Genomic DNA, 15,805 nt, shown 5'->3' with positions numbered 1-15,805 from the left:
GGTTATTTATATCTCCTTATGTGTGCACTTCACCTTCAGGAATGAGCCTGGAAGGCTATTTAGCATATTGAAGTTAACAACTATTGTGCTGCTACTATGCACGTGCACTTAACACCCACCCTATTCATGTTATCTTATCCTGCAATGTTGTGCCCCTCCTACTTGGATTCCTTGCTGAGCACCCTTTGTGTTTTGTATTGTACATAATTTATTGAACACCTAGTATAAATAAAGACTTTTTGCATTTAATTTACTGGTGGATTCTTGACTCACTTTCTCATAGGTTTATACTGCTTTTGAGTCGCTACCTATCACTAGTTACCGTCCTTGGTGATATATTTGGGGGTATTTTTGTTGGGGGTCAGGTTTTCCTGTGACTCCCCCCTCCTTTTTCTAGTTCAGTGGTATCTACTGCATATTAGGAGATGGGAATGCCCCTTTAACAGCTGCTTGTTTTTCTATTAAAAAAAGTGAGAAAATTAAATGACTCCACCACAAATACTATAGGGCCATCATTTTATTTAGATTATGGTTAGGCATAACTTAAGTAGGACTTACACAAAACTGCCTCAAATATGAGGCATTAATGTGAAATGTACAACAGACTCCCAAACTTCTATACAGTATAAAACAGGGTTGTAAAGCCAAGACACAAAATGGAAAACAAAAAAAGAAAAAAAAAAAAAAAAAAAAAAAAAAAAAGTCTAACTAGGCCAAGTATGCATAATAAAGACAACACACTGCACATACAAGTAATTAATATGGTAAAGAAATTATATAAAGAGTACTGCCAAAACACAGTAGAACATTTGACATTTGAACATATCTGCTCAGGACATCCCTATGGAAATTGGCTCCCAAGCCACTATTCAATGTGTACTACGCCTTTACTGCTTGTCTTCTTTCTGCTCGGTATTTTGCTCACTAGTTCCAGAACCCTCTCTCTCTGACGCCATCTGCAAAAACAAAGAATCGAATAGTTAAAAAAAAAAAAAAAAAAGTTTAGTTTGATGAAGTGTATCAGAAATACATATTCTGGTCTGGATTTACAGAAAGCAATAGTATCAATAGAAGCTACAAAAGTCACTACAAATTACTACATGTTCATTAGCCCCTTCACTCCTGGCCGATTTTCTGCTTGCTCCCCTTCTTAAGAGAGCCATAACTTTAACATGTATAGGTTTACTTTTAGCTAAAAGGTTTAAAAAAAAGAGAATTTTGTTTACTTACCGTAAATTCTTTTTCTTATAGTTCCGTAATGGGAGACCCAGACCATGGGTGTTTAGCTTCTACCTCTGGAGGACACAAAAAGTACTACACTTAAAAGTGTAGCTCCTCCCCCTGAGCTTATACACCCCCTAGTGAGCAGACCCAGCCAGTTTAGTGCAAAAGCTGAAGGAGAATAGCCACCCACAAGTAGAACAGAGCAATAGCCGGAACAACCGGAAACTCTGTCCACGACAACAGCCGGTGATAACACGCGGAACAAGAAAAGTGCCAACAGGCAACAGGGAGGGTGCTGGGTCTCCCATTACGGAACTATAAGAAAAAGAATTTACGGTAAGTAAACAAAATTCTCTTTTTCTTTATCGTTCCTATGGGAGACCCAGACCATGGGACGTTCCAAAGCAGTCCCTGGGTGGGAAATAAACCGAACAAAGTAAGAAGTAGACAAAACCTAACTTCACAAATGGGCGACAGCCGCCTGAAGGATGCGTCTGCCCAAGCTCGCATCTGCCGAAGCATGAGCATGCACTTGGTAGTGCTTCGAAAAGGTATGCAGGCTAGTCCAAGTGGCAGCCTGACAGACTTGTTGAGCTGTAGCCTGGTGCCTGAAAGCCAAAGAGGCACCAACAGCTCTGGTCGAATGTGCCTTGATCCCCGGCGGGGGAGGCACCTGAGAACTCTGGTAGGCGTCCGAAATGGTCGATCTGATCCAACGGGCTAAGGTCGGCTTAGAAGCAGAGAGGCCCTTGCGCCGACCTGTGGTTAGCACAAAAAGAGAAGTGCACCGCCTAATAGAAGCGGTGCGAGACACATAGATCCGGAGCGCCCGCACCAGATCCAGAGTATGCAGGGCTTTTTTCAAAGCGATGAACAGGAGCCGGACAAAAGGAAGGTAGGGTAATGTCCTGGTTAAGGTGGAAAGGGGAGACCACCTTAGGAAGAAAGTCCGGAGTCGGACGGAGAACCACCTTGTCTTGATGAAACACTAAAAAAGGTGACTCCGAAGAGAGCGCGGCCAAATCAGAGACTTTCCTGAGGGAAGTTATGGCCACCAGAAAAGCCACTTTCTGAGAAAGACAATGCAAAGAGACCTCCCTAAGAGGCTCAAAGGGGGGTTTCTGCAAAACCGTGAGAACCAAATTAAGGTCCCAGGGATCCAAGGGCCACCGGTAAGGCGGAATGATGTGAGACGCGCCTTGCATGAAGGTGCGGACCTGAGCCAGCCGAGCGAGACGCCGCTGGAACAGTACTGACAGAGCTGAGACTTGTCCCTTGAGAGAGTTGAGGGACAGTCCTAGCTGCAGACCAGACTGTAGAAAAGACAGAAGGGTCGGCAAGGAGAATGGCCAAGGAGGATGATCAGTAGAGCGACACCATGACAGGAAAATTTTCCAAGTCCTGTGATAGATCTTAGCGGAGGAAGACTTACGGGCCCGAGTCATAGTGGAGATGACTTCAGGAGGAATACCAGAAGCCGTCAAGAGCCAGGACTCAAGAGCCACGCCGTCAATTTGAGAGCCGCAGAATTCAGGCGGGAGAACGGACCTTGTGAGAGTAGGTCTGGACGGTCCGGGAGATGCCACGGCATCTCTACGGACAGATGGAGCAGGTCTGGATACCAAGCTCGCCTGGGCCAGTCCGGTGCAATGAGGATGACTCGACAGCCCTCCATTCTGATCTTAGGCAGGACTCTGGGCAAGAGAGCTAGAGGGAGAAACACGTAGGACAGACGAAACTGGGACCAGTCCTGAACCAGTGCGTCCGCGGCGAATGCCTGAGGGTCGTGGGAGCGAGCCACGTAAACGGGAACCTTGTTGTGACGGGATGCCATTAGGTCTACGTCCGGGGTGCCCCATTTGCGGCAGATTGACTGAAACACTGCCGGGTGCAGGGACCACTCGCCACCGTCCACGGTTTGACGGCTGAGATAATCTGCCTCCCAGTTTTCCACGCCTGGGATGTGGACTGCGGATATGGTGGACTTGGAGTCCTCCGCCCATTGAAGGATGCGTTGTACCTCCAACATTGCTAGGCGGCTGCGTGTCCCGCCTTGGTGATTGGATGTAGGCAACCGCTGTCGCGTTGTCTGACTGGACTCTAATGTGCCTGCCTGCCAACAGGTGGTGAAAAGCTAGAAGCACGGCTCTGGTTTCCAGCACATTGATTGAAAAGGCTGACTCGGACGGAGTCCAAGTGCCCTGCGCTCTGTGGTGGATATATACCGCTCCCCAGCCGGATAGACTGCCATCCGTGGTGAGAATCACCCAGGACGGGGGCCAGGAAGGAGCGTCCCTGGGACAGGGAAAGAGGCCGAAGCCACCACTGAAGAGAGCTCCTGGTTTGTGGCGACAGAGCCACTAACCTATGTAAGGAGGAAGGCCGCTTGTCCCAACAGCGGAGAATGTCCAGCTGCAGGGGATGCAGATGGAACTGGGCAAAGGGAACAGCCTCCATTGACGCCACCATTTGACCCAGCACCTGCATCAGACGTCTGAGGGTATAACGGCGGGGCCTCAGCAGAGAGCGCACCGCCAGTTGGACGGACTGCTGTTTGACTAAGGGCAACTTCACAAGTGCCGGCAAAGTCTCGAACTGCATCCCTAGGTACGTGAGACTCTGGGTCGGAGTCAGAGTGGATTTGGGAAGATTGACCAGCCACCCGAATTGGGCTCCAGTGGCGAGAGTGAGCGAGACACTCTGCTGACAGTCTGCGCTGGATGAAGCCTTGACTAGAAGGTTGTCCAGGTAAGGAATCACTGCCAACCCCTGTAGGTGCAGAACCGCTATCACTGCTGCCATGACCTTGGTGAATACCCGAGGGGCCATGGCTAACCCGAAGGGGAGAGCCACAAATTGGAAATTATCTTCTCCGATTGCAAAACGTAGCCAACGCTGGTGTGAAACTGCAATTGGCACATGCAGATAGGCATCTCTGATGTCGATGGAAGCCAGGAAGAAGGGAATTTTGTTTACTTACCGTAAATTCCTTTTCTTCTAGCTCCAATTGGGAGACCCAGACAGTGGGTGTATAGCTACTGCCTCTGGAGGCCGCACAAAGAACTACACTTAAAAGTGTAAGGCCCCTCCCCTTCTGGCTATACACCCTCCCGTAGGAGTACGGATTCCTCAGTTTTAGTACCAAAGCAAGAAGGAGGAAAGCCAATAACAGTTTCAAAAACAAATTCAATCCGATAACAAGATCGGAGAACTTAAGAAACAACATGAACAACATGTGCACCCGAAAAACGAAACCCTAAGAACAAATAGGGCGGGTGCTGGGTCTCCCAATTGGAGCTAGAAGAAAAGGAATTTACGGTAAGTAAACAAAATTCCCTTCTTTTTCGCTCCTAATTGGGAGACCCAGACAGTGGGACGTCCAAAAGCAGTCCCTGGGTGGGTAAAAAGATACCACATGAACGGGCTGTCAGACAGCCCTTTCCTACAGGTGGGCCACCGCCGCCTGAAGGACCTGTCTACCTAGGCTGGCATCTGCCGAAGCGTAGGTATGCACTTGATAGTGTTTGGTAAACGTGTGCAGACTCGACCAGGTAGCCGCCTGGCACACCTGCTGAGCCGTAGCCTGATGCCGCAATGCCCAGGACGCACCCACGGCTCTGGTAGAATGGGCCTTCAGTCCAGATGGAATCGGAAGCCCAGCAGAACGGTATGTGTGAAGAATTGGTTCCTTGATCCACCGCGCCAGGGTGGATTTGGAAGCTTGCGATCCCTTATGCTGACCAGCGACTAGGACAAAGAGCGCATCAGAACGGCGCAGAGACGCCGTGCGAGAAATGTAAATCCTGAGTGCTCTCACCAGGTCCAACAGATGTAAACCTTTTTCAAATTGGTGAACTGGATGCGGACACAAAGATGGCAAAGTGATATCCTGATTGAGATGAAAGGAAGAAACCACCTTGGGAGAAAACTCTGGAATTGGACGCAGTACTACCTTGTCTTGGTGAAACACCAGGAAGGGAGATTTGCAAGATAACGCCGCTAGCTCGGACACTCTTCGAAGAGACGTGACCGCCACAAGAAAAACTACTTTTTGTGAAAGCCGAGAAAGGGAAACCTCTTTCAAAGGCTCGAAAGGCGGCTTTTGGAGAGCAATGAGAACCTTGTTTAGATCCCAGGGTTCCAATGGCCGTCTGTAAGGAGGAACGATATGACAAACTCCTTGGAGAAACGTGCGTACTTTAGAAAGCCGTGCCAAGCGCTTCTGAAAGAATACGGATAGCGCGGAGACTTGACCCTTAAGAGAGCTAAGCGACAAACCTTTTTCCAACCCAGACTGCAGGAAGGAAAGAAAAATTGGCAATGCAAATGGCCAGGGAGAAAATCCCTGAGCCAAGCACCAAGCTAAGAATATCTTCCACGTCCTGTGATAGATCTTAGCTGAGGATGGTTTCCTAGCCTGTCTCATTGTGGCAACAACTTCATGAGATAAACCTGAGGCCGCTAGGATCCAGGACTCAATGGCCACACAGTCAGGTTCAGGGCCGAAGAATTCAGATGGAAAAACGGCCCTTGAGACAGTAAATCTGGACGGTCTGGTAGTGCCCACGGTTGGCCTACCGTGAGATGCCACAGATCCGGGTACCACGACCTTCTTGGCCAGTCTGGAGCGACGAGAATGGCTCGATGGCAGTCGGACCTGATTTTCCTGAGAACTCTGGGTAACAATGCTAGAGGTGGGAACACATAGGGTAGTCGGAATTGCGACCAATCCTGAACCAAGGCGTCTGCCGCCAGCGCTCGGTGATCGTGAGACCGTGCCATGAAAACTGGGACCTTGTTGTTGTGCCGTGACGCCATCAGATCGACGTCCGGCGTCCCCCAGCGGCAACAGATCTGCTGAAACACGTCCGGGTGAAGGGACCATTCTCCTGCGTCCATGCCCTGGCGACTGAGAAAGTCTGCTTCCCAGTTTTCCACGCCTGGAATGTGAACTGCGGATATGGTGGACGCTTTGCTTTCCACCCACGTCAAAATCCGCCGGACTTCTTGAAAGGCTTGGCGACTGCGTGTTCCCCCTTGGTGGTTGATGTACGCCACCGCCGTGGAATTGTCCGACTGAATCCGAATCTGCTTGCCTTCCAGCCATTGTTGGAAGGCTCGCAGAGCAAGATAGACTGCTCTGATTTCCAGAACATTGATCTGCAGGGTGGACTCTTCCTGAGTCCACGTCCCCTGAGCCCTGTGGTGGAGAAACACCGCTCCCCACCCTGATAGGCTCGCATCCGTCGTGACCACTGCCCAGGATGGGGGTAGGAACGACTTTCCCTGTGACAATGAGGTGGGGAGAAGCCACCAACGCAGAGAGTCCTTGGCAGTCTGAGAGAGGGAGACAGTCCTGTCGAGGGACGTCGATTTCCCATCCCATTGGCGTAGAATGTCCCATTGTAGAGGGCGCAGATGAAACTGCGCGAACGGGACCGCCTCCATCGCTGCTACCATCTTTCCTAGGAAATGCATGAGGCGCATCAGTGAGTGCGACTGACTCTGAAGGAGAGATTGCACTCCTGTCCGTAGCGAACACTGCTTGTCCAGTGGAAGCTTCACTATCGCTGAGAGAGTATGCAACTCCATGCCAAGATAAGTCAGAGATTGGGTCGGGGTTAGATGAGACTTTGGAAAGTTGATAATCCACCCGAAACTCTGGAGTGTCTAGTGCCACCTTCAGACTGTGTTGGCATGCCTCTTGAGAGGGTGCCTTTATAAGCAGGTCGTCTAGATACGGGATGACCGAGTGACCCTGCGAGTGCAGAACAGCTACTACTGCTGCCATGACCTTGGTGAAGACCCGGGGGGCTGTTGCCAGACCGAAAGGTAACGCTACGAACTGCAGGTGTTCGTCGTGTATGACGAAGCGTAGGAAACGCTGATGCTCTGGCGCAATCGGCACGTGGAGATACGCATCTTTGATATCTATTGATGCTAGAAAATCTCCTTGAGACATTGAGGCTATGACGGAGCGTAGGGATTCCATCCGGAACCTCCTGACTTTTACGTGTCTGTTGAGCAACTTTAGATCCAGGACGGGTCGATACGATCCGTCCTTTTTTGGGACCACAAACAGATTGGAGTAAAAACCGTGACCTTGTTCCTGAAGAGGGACGGAGGTCACCACTCCTTCCGCCTTTAGAGCGGCCACCGCCTGCAACAGAGCATCGGCTCGGTCTGGTGGTGGAGAAGTTCTGAAGAAACGAGTTGGCGGACGAGAACTGAACTCTATCCTGTACCCGTGAGACAGAATATCCCTCACCCAACGGTCTTTGACGCGTGACAGCCAAATGTCGCCAAAGTGGGAAAGCCTCCCACCGACCGAGGGTGTGGGAATCGGAGACTGCAAGTCATGAGGACGCCGTCTTGGCAACGGTTCCTCCGGCTGTCTTTTTTGGGCGTGACTGAGACCTCCAAGAATCTGAGCGTCTCTGATCTTTTTGAGTCTTTTTTGACGAGGAGAATTGGGACCTGCCCGGTCCTCGAAAGGACCGATAACCAGACTGACCCCTCCTCTGTTGGGGTTTGTTTTGTCTGTGTTGCGGTAAGGATGAGTCCTTACCCTTGGAGTGTTTGATGATTTCATCCAAACGCTCTCCAAACAATCGGTCACGAGAAAAAGGCAAATTGGTTAAGCACTTCTTGGAATGAGAATCTGCCTTCCAGTGTCTCAACCACAGGGCCCTACGCAAAACAACGGAGTTGGCTGACGCCACTGCCGTGCGGCTTGTAGCGTCAAGAACAGCATTAATCGCGTACGACGCGAATGCCGCCATTTGCGAGGTCAATGGTGCTACCTGCGGGGCAAATGCACGTGTGACTGAGTCGACTTGCACAAGCCCGGCTGAGATAGCTTGGAGTGCCCATACGGCAGCAAAAGATGGCGCTAACGACGCTCCAATAGCTTCATAGATGGATTTCAGCCAGAGCTCCATCTGCCTGTCAGTGGCATCTTTAAGTGCCGCTCCATCTTCAACTGCAACCAAGGATCTAGCTGCAAGCCTGGAAATTGGAGGATCCACTTTTGGACACTGGGTCCAACCCTTGACCACCTCAGGGGGAAAAGGATAGCGTGTATCTTTTAGCCGTTTAGAAAAACGCCTTTCCGGATAAGCGTGGGGTTTCTGGATTGCGTCTCTAAAGTCAGCGTGGTCCAGAAAAGTGCTTAATGTACGCTTAGGATATCTGAAATGGATTCTCTCGTGCTGCGAAGCTGACTCCTCTACAAGAGGAGCTGGTGGGGAAATATTTAACATCTTATTGATGGACGCTATAAGATCATTAACTATGGCGTCACCATCTGGTGTATCTAGATTGAGAGCGGTCCCAGGATCAGAATCCTGATCAGTTACGTCCGCCTCATCACCCATAGATTCATCTCGCTGGGATCCTGACCATTGAGATGAATGTGAAGGCCCCTCATAGCGAGCCCGCTTAGGTTGCCTGGGGCCATCGTCCGAGTCAGAGTCTTCACCCTGAGGTGTATGTGCCCGTCCCGGAGCTTGGAAGTAATTCAGCTGAGGGGGACCAGGGGGCAATGATTGCACAGTGTCCGTGGCCTGAAGTACAGGCCTAGCTCGCAATGTGTCAAGAATTTGTGACATAGTGAGAGACATTCTGTCAGCAAAAGCCGTAAACTCAGTTCCTGTCACCTGGACAGCATTCACAGGTGGTACACCCTGGGTCACGTCCAGCAGAGGTCCCGACTGTGCAAGTGCCGCAGGGGCCGAGCACTGCACACAATGGGGGTCAGTGGAGCCTGCCGGTAGAAAAGTCCCACATGCGGTACAGGAAGCATATAATGTCTGTGCCTTGGCACCCTTGCGTTTTGTGGACGACATGCTGTTGGCTCTCTGCAATGTGAGAGAGTCTATAGCCAAAGGGCGACCAGCGCTATGCAGTACAAAGTATTTGCAGGAACAAAATACTAAGATTACTACTGGCACAAGAGGGGGTGAGCCCAGAGGGCTGCTTACCGCCCGCTGAATAGCGGGTAAGAGGCGCAGAATTCCTTGTCTGGGTCTCCCCGGCTCCCCTCTGTAGTTCAGCGTGTCAGCAGGAATGGCTGCCGGCGTCTGTGGAGAGGGGCGGCCCGTGGGAGTTCCCAAACAAAAGTGCGGGAAACAGTGTCCCCTCTGTGCCTATTGTGAGGGCTGGAGTATGTAAAAACGACTCAAGCCCTCAGCGCTGATGCACTGACCAGCGTCCCGCCCCTCTCCTGACTGGCAGGTCTGGGGGCGGGAACGAACGGAACTAGGCCGCAAAAGCCGGGGACTCGAGTTATCAGCGCGGCCGCCGTAAAAGCGCGGCCCGCGCTGAAGTCCCCGGCGCACCACAAGTGCCAGCCGCGCCGCAGTCCCAGCGGCCGGCGCGACCGTTCCCCAAAAGTGTGCCTGCTTCAGCTAGCTGAATGAGGCCATGGCACAAGCGCCGCAGCGCTGATGTCCCCGGCGCACTACAACACCCAGCATGCTGCGATGTGAGCGCCAAATGCACGGGGACACAGAGTACCTTGAGGAAGCAGGGCCATGTCCCTGATGTACTCCGCTCCATCCAGCATCTTCTCCAGGGGCTGTAGATGGAGCACGGTCTCAGTGCCTGGAGACCAGTAAATCCCACTTCACCCAGAGCCCTGTAAAAAGGGATGGGGAAGGAATCAGCATGTGGGCGCCAGCCACCGTACCCGCAATGGGTACCTCAACCTTACAAACACCTCCGACATACAGTGGGGTGAGAAGGGAGCATGCTGGGAGCCCTGTATGGGCCCTCTTTTCTTCCATCCGACATAGTCAGCAGCTGCTGCTGACTAAAAACAATGGAGCTATGCGTGCGTGTCTGACCTCCTTCGCACAAAGCTAAAACTGAGGAATCCGTACTCCTACGGGAGGGTGTATAGCCAGAAGGGGAGGGGCCTTACACTTTTAAGTGTAGTTCTTTGTGCGGCCTCCAGAGGCAGTAGCTATACACCCACTGTCTGGGTCTCCCAATTAGGAGCGAAGAAGGGAATTTTGTTACTTACCGTAAATTCCTTTTCTTCTAGCTCTTATTGGGAGACCCAGACGATTGGGGTATAGCTACTGCCCTCCGGAGGCCACACAAAGCACTACACTAAAAAGTGCAAGGCCCCTCCCCTTCTGGCTATACCCCCCCGTGGTATCACGGGTACTCCAGTTTTAGTGCCAAAGCAAGAAGGAGGAAGCCAATAACTGGTTTAAACAAATTAACTCCGAGAAACATCGGAGAACTGAAAAACCGTTCAACATGAACAACATGTGTACCCGCAAACAACAAAAAAATCCCGAAGGACAACAGGGCGGGTGCTGGGTCTCCCAATAAGAGCTAGAAGAAAAGGAATTTACGGTAAGTAACAAAATTCCCTTCTTCTTCAGCGCTCTATTGGGAGACCCAGACGATTGGGACGTCCAAAAGCTGTCCCTGGGTGGGTAAAGAAATACCTCATGTTAGAGCTGCAAAAAACAGCCCTCCCCTACGGGGATGTCACTGCCGCCTGCAGGACTCTTCTACCTAAGCTGGCATCCGCCGAAGCATAGGTATGCACCTGATAATGCTTGGTGAAAGTGTGCAGACTGGACCAGGTTGCTGCCTGGCACACCTGTTGAGCCGAAGCCTGGTGTCGTAATGCCCAGGACGCACCCACAGCTCTGGTTGAGTGGGCTTTTAGCCCTGAAGGAACCGGAAGCCCCGCAGAGCGGTAGGCCTCTAGAATTGGTTCTTTGATCCATCGAGCCAGGGTGGCTTTAGAAGCCTGCAACCCCTTGCGCGGACCAGCGACAAGGACAAAAAGTGCATCGGAACGGCGTATGGGCGCCGTTCGGGAAATGTAGATTCTGAGTGCTCTCACCAGATCTAGCAAACGTAAGTCCTTTTCATACCGGTGAACCGGATGAGGGTAAAAGGAAGGCAAGGATATATCCTGATTAAGATGAAACGAGGATACGACCTTAGGGAGAAACTCCGGAATGGGGCGCAGCACTACCTTGTCCTGGTGGAACACCAGGAAAGGAGCCTTGGATGACAAAGCTGCCAGCTCAGACACTCGCCGAAGCGATGTGATCGCGACAAGAAACGCCACTTTCTGTGACAGGCGAGAAAAGGAAACGTCCTTTAGAGGCTCGAAGGGCGGCTTTTGCAGAGCAACAAGTACTCTGTTCAGATCCCATGGATCTAACGGCCGCTTGTACGGGGGCACAATATGACAGACCCCCTGTAGGACCGTGCGCACCTTAGGAAGACGTGCTAGACGCTTCTGAAAAAACACAGACAGTGCCGAGACTTGCCCTTTAAGGGAACTGAGCGACAAGCCCTTTTCCAACCCCGATTGCAGGAAGGAAAGAAAGGTGGGCAATGCAAATGGCCAAGGGGATACTCTCTGTGCAGAGCACCAAGATAAGAAAATCTTCCACGTCCTGTGGTAGATCTTAGCAGACGTTGACTTCCTAGCTTGTCTCATTGTGGCTACGACTCCATGAGATAATCCTGCAGACGCTAGGATCCAGGACTCAATGGCCACACAGTCAGGTTCAGGGCCGCAGAATTCTGATGGAAAAACGGCCCTTGGGACAGTAAGTCTGGTCGGTCTGGCAGTGACCACGGTCGACCGACCGTGAGATGCCACAGATCCGGATACCACGATCTCCTCGGCCAGTCTGGGGCGACGAGTATGACGCGGCTGCAATCGGATCTGATCTTGCGTAACACTCTGGGCAAGAGTGCCAGAGGTGGAAAGACGTATGGGAGCCGGAACTGCGACCAATCTTGAACCAATGCGTCTGCCGCCAGAGCTCTTTGATCGCGCGACCTCGCCATGAATGCCGGGACCTTGTTGTTGTGCCGGGACGCCATTAGGTCGACGTCCGGTACTCCCCATCGGCGACAGATTTCCTGAAACACGTCCGGGTGAAGGGACCATTCCCCTGCGTCCATGCCCTGGCGACTGAGGAAGTCTGCTTCCCAGTTTTCTACGTCGGGGATGTGAACTGCGGATATGGTGGAGGCCGTGGCTTCCACCCACATCAGAATCCGCCGGACTTCCTGGAAGGCTTGCCGACTGCGTGTCCCCCCTTGGTGGTTGATGTATGCCACCGCTGTGGAGTTGTCCGACTGAATTCGGATCTGCCTTCCTTCCAGCCACTGCTGGAAGGCTAGTAGGGCAAGATACACTGCTCTGATTTCCAGAACATTGATCTGAAGGGTGGACTCCTGCGGAGTCCACGTCCCCTGAGCCCTGTGGTGGAGAAACACTGCTCCCCACCCTGACAGACTCGCATCTGTCGTGACCACTGCCCAGGATGGGGGCAGGAAGGATCTTCCCTGAGACAATGAGGTGGGAAGGAGCCACCATTGTAGAGAGTCCTTGGCCGTCTGGGAAAGAGAGACTTTCCTGTCCAGGGACGTTGACTTCCCGTCCCATTGGCGGAGAATGTCCCATTGAAGTGGGCGCAGATGAAACTGCGCAAAGGGAACTGCTTCCATGGCTGCCACCATCTTCCCGAGGAAGTGCATGAGGCGCCGTAAGGGGTGCGACTGGCCCTGAAGGAGGGATTGCACCCCTGTCTGTAGTGACCGCTGCTTGTTCAGCGGAAGCTTCACTCTCGCTGCTCGAGTATGGAACTCCATGCCAAGATACGTTAGTGACTGTGTCGGAGACAGATTAGACTTTGGAAAGTTGATGATCCATCCGAACGTCTGTAGAGTCTCCAGTGTAGCATGTAGACTGAGTTGGCATGCCTCTTGAGAGGGTGCCTTGACAAGTAGATCGTCTAGGTAAGGGATCACCGAGTGTCCCTGAGAGTGCAAGACTGCTACCACTGCCGCCATGACCTTGGTGAAAACCCGTGGGGCTGTCGCCAGACCGAATGGCAGAGCTACGAACTGAAGATGTTCGTTTCCTATCACAAAACGTAGAAAACGTTGACGTTCTGTAGCAATTGGCACGTGGAGATAAGCATCTTTGATGTCTATTGAGGCAAGGAAGTCTCCTTGAGACATTGAGGCCACGACAGAGTGGAGGGTTTCCATCCGGAACCGCCTGGCGTGCACATGTTTGTTGAGCAGCTTTAGATCCAGAACAGGACGGAACGAGCCGTCCTTTTTTGGAACCACAAAGAGATTGGAGTAAAACCCTCGCCCTTGTTCCTGAGGCGGTACAGGGACCACTACTCCTTCCGCTCTTAGGGAGTCCACCGCCTGCAGCAGGGCATCTGCTCGGTCTGGATGTGGGGAGGTTCTGAAGAACCGAGCTGGAGGACGAGAACTGAACTCGATTCTGTACCCGCGAGACAAAATGTCTGTCACCCACCGGTCTTTGACCTGTGACATCCAAATGACGGAAAAGCGGGAGAGCCTGCCCCCGACCGGAGATGCGGAGGGGGGGAGCTGGAAGTCATGAGGTAGCCGCTTTGGAAGCGGTTCCTCCATTTGCTTTCTTGGGGCGCGCGTGAGCCCGCCAGGAATCTGAGCTTCTTTGCGTCCTCTGAGTCCCTTTGGACGAGGAGAATTGTGTCTTGCCCGAACCTCGAAAGGACTGAAACCTCTGCTGCCACTTTTTCTGCTGAGGTTTGCTTGTTCTGGGCTGGGGTAAAGAAGAGTCTTTACCCTTGGACTGTTTAATGATGTCAGCCAATGGTTCGCCAAACAGTCTATCTCTAGATAAAGGCAGGCTGGTTAAACATTTTTTGGAACCAGCATCTGCTTTCCAGTCCTTTAACCACAAGGCTCTGCGCAAAACTACCGAATTGGCGGACGCCATTGAGGTGCGGCTGGTAGATTCTAGGACCGCATTGATAGCGTAAGACGCAAACGCGGACATCTGCGAGGTAAGGGACGCCACTTGCGGCACCGCTGGATGTAAGATAGCATCCACTTTTGCTAAACCAGCTGAAATAGCTTGGAGTGCCCATACGGCTGCGAATGCTGGAGCAAACGACGCGCCGATAGCTTCATAGACAGATTTTAACCAGAGGTCCATCTGTCTGTCATTGGCATCCTTAAGTGAAGCGCCATCCTCCACTGCAACTATGGATCTAGCTGCAAGTTTGGAAATCGGGGGGGTCAACTTTTGGACACTGGGTCCAGCGCTTGACCACATCAGGGGGGAAAGGAAAACGTGTATCCTTAGAACGTTTAGAGAAAACGCCTTTCTGGATGAGCGTCGTGTTTCTGGATTGACTCTCTGAAGTCAGAGTGATCCAAGAAAGCATTTAATTTACGCTTGGGATAGAGGAAACGAAACTTCTCCTGCTCTGCAGCTGCCTCCTCTGCTGAAGGAGCTGGGGGAGAAATATCTAACAGTCTATTGATGGCTGAGATAAGATCGTTTACCATGGCGTCCCCATCCGGGGTATCCAGATTGAGAGGGGTTCCAGGATAAGACTCCTGATCACTCTCATCAGACGCATCACAGGGAGACTGATTGCGCTGAGACCCTGAGCAGTGTGATGACGTTGAGGGTCTTTCCCAGCGAGCTCGCTTAGGGTGGCTGGGGCTATCATCTGAGTCATAATACTCAGCCTGTGAAGCCGGGGACCCCCTTGCAGTCTGGATTAAATCCAACTGAGGGGGATTAGAGGACAGAGACCTCGCCGTGTCCATAGACTGAGCCCCAGGCATGGATTGCAAAGTTTCAAGGATTTTTGCCATAGTCACAGACATATTATCAGCAAAAACTGCAAAGTCTGTCCCTGACACCGGGGCAGGACTTACAGGCGTCTCAGCCTGGGTCACTATCTCTCCTGACTCCGGCTGGCGAAGCAGCACCGGGTCTGAGCATTGCACACAATGGGGGTCCTTGGAGCCTGCTGGTAGAGCAGCCCCACATGCAGCACACGCAGTGTACACAGCCCTAGCCTTGGCAGCCTTGCGTTTTGTGGATGACATGTTGCTGCCTCCTCAGAGCGATCTGGGTATACAGCCAGGAAGCGACCTCACAGTGCAAGCAATAAGGAAATATATATATGTCCAGTGACACAGTACACTAATACACACTGAGGCACTAGAGGGGCCAGCTGAAAAGCCGCTTACTGCCCGCTTAAGAGCGGGTGTGTGATCTCCAAAGCCCCCTAGTCCAGGTCTCCCAGAGCCTTGCGTCCTTCCTCCAGCCAGACATGCATGTAATGGCTGCCGGCGTCCTGAGAGAGGAGGGGGGGCGGGCCCTGGGCGTTCCTGGCTAAGAGCGGGAAGCCTGCTTCCCTCTGTGCCTAGTGAGAGGGCTGGAGCATGTAAATCAGGCTCCAGCCCTCGTCGCTGCCGTGAAACAGCGTCTCTCCCCTACCCTGATTGACAGGGTGGGGGCGGGGAACGAATCGGAGCTGCCGGCGTCCTAGGCCGCAAAAGCCGGGGACTAGATTTATAAACGCCACCGCCGTAAAAGCGCGGTCGGCGTGTCCCCGGCGAACTAAAAGTCACAGCAGCGCCGCCGGTCCAGCGGGGGTCGGCGCTGCGTTCCCACACACAGAAAAAAGTCCCCCAGTTAAACTGTAGGAACACTAGCTCTAGCGTTACTGTCCCCGGCGCACTACAACACCCAGCCAGCCCGGAGTGTGTCTGTGCCTGCCGG

At 52.3% G+C, this 15,805-nt stretch overlaps 1 protein-coding gene across 1 annotated transcript in view; it reads right to left on the bottom strand.

Moving 5' to 3' along the window:
* Positions 1–499: 499 nt before the first annotated feature.
* The window catches only part of HSPA9 (heat shock protein family A (Hsp70) member 9), a 77,536-nt gene continuing 62,230 nt past the window's right edge, over positions 500–15,805 (bottom strand). Inside the window, exon 14 of the mRNA XM_075342279.1 lies at positions 500–956. Coding sequence (XP_075198394.1) covers positions 888–956 — 69 coding nt within the window. The 3' untranslated portion in view covers positions 500–887. The remainder of the gene's footprint in view (positions 957–15,805) is intronic.

The sequence above is a fragment of the Anomaloglossus baeobatrachus genome, chromosome 4, assembly GCF_048569485.1.
Source record: "Anomaloglossus baeobatrachus isolate aAnoBae1 chromosome 4, aAnoBae1.hap1, whole genome shotgun sequence".
Classification (NCBI taxonomy): domain Eukaryota; kingdom Metazoa; phylum Chordata; class Amphibia; order Anura; family Aromobatidae; genus Anomaloglossus; species Anomaloglossus baeobatrachus.
This window is presented reverse-complemented; position numbering and strand designations above follow the sequence as displayed.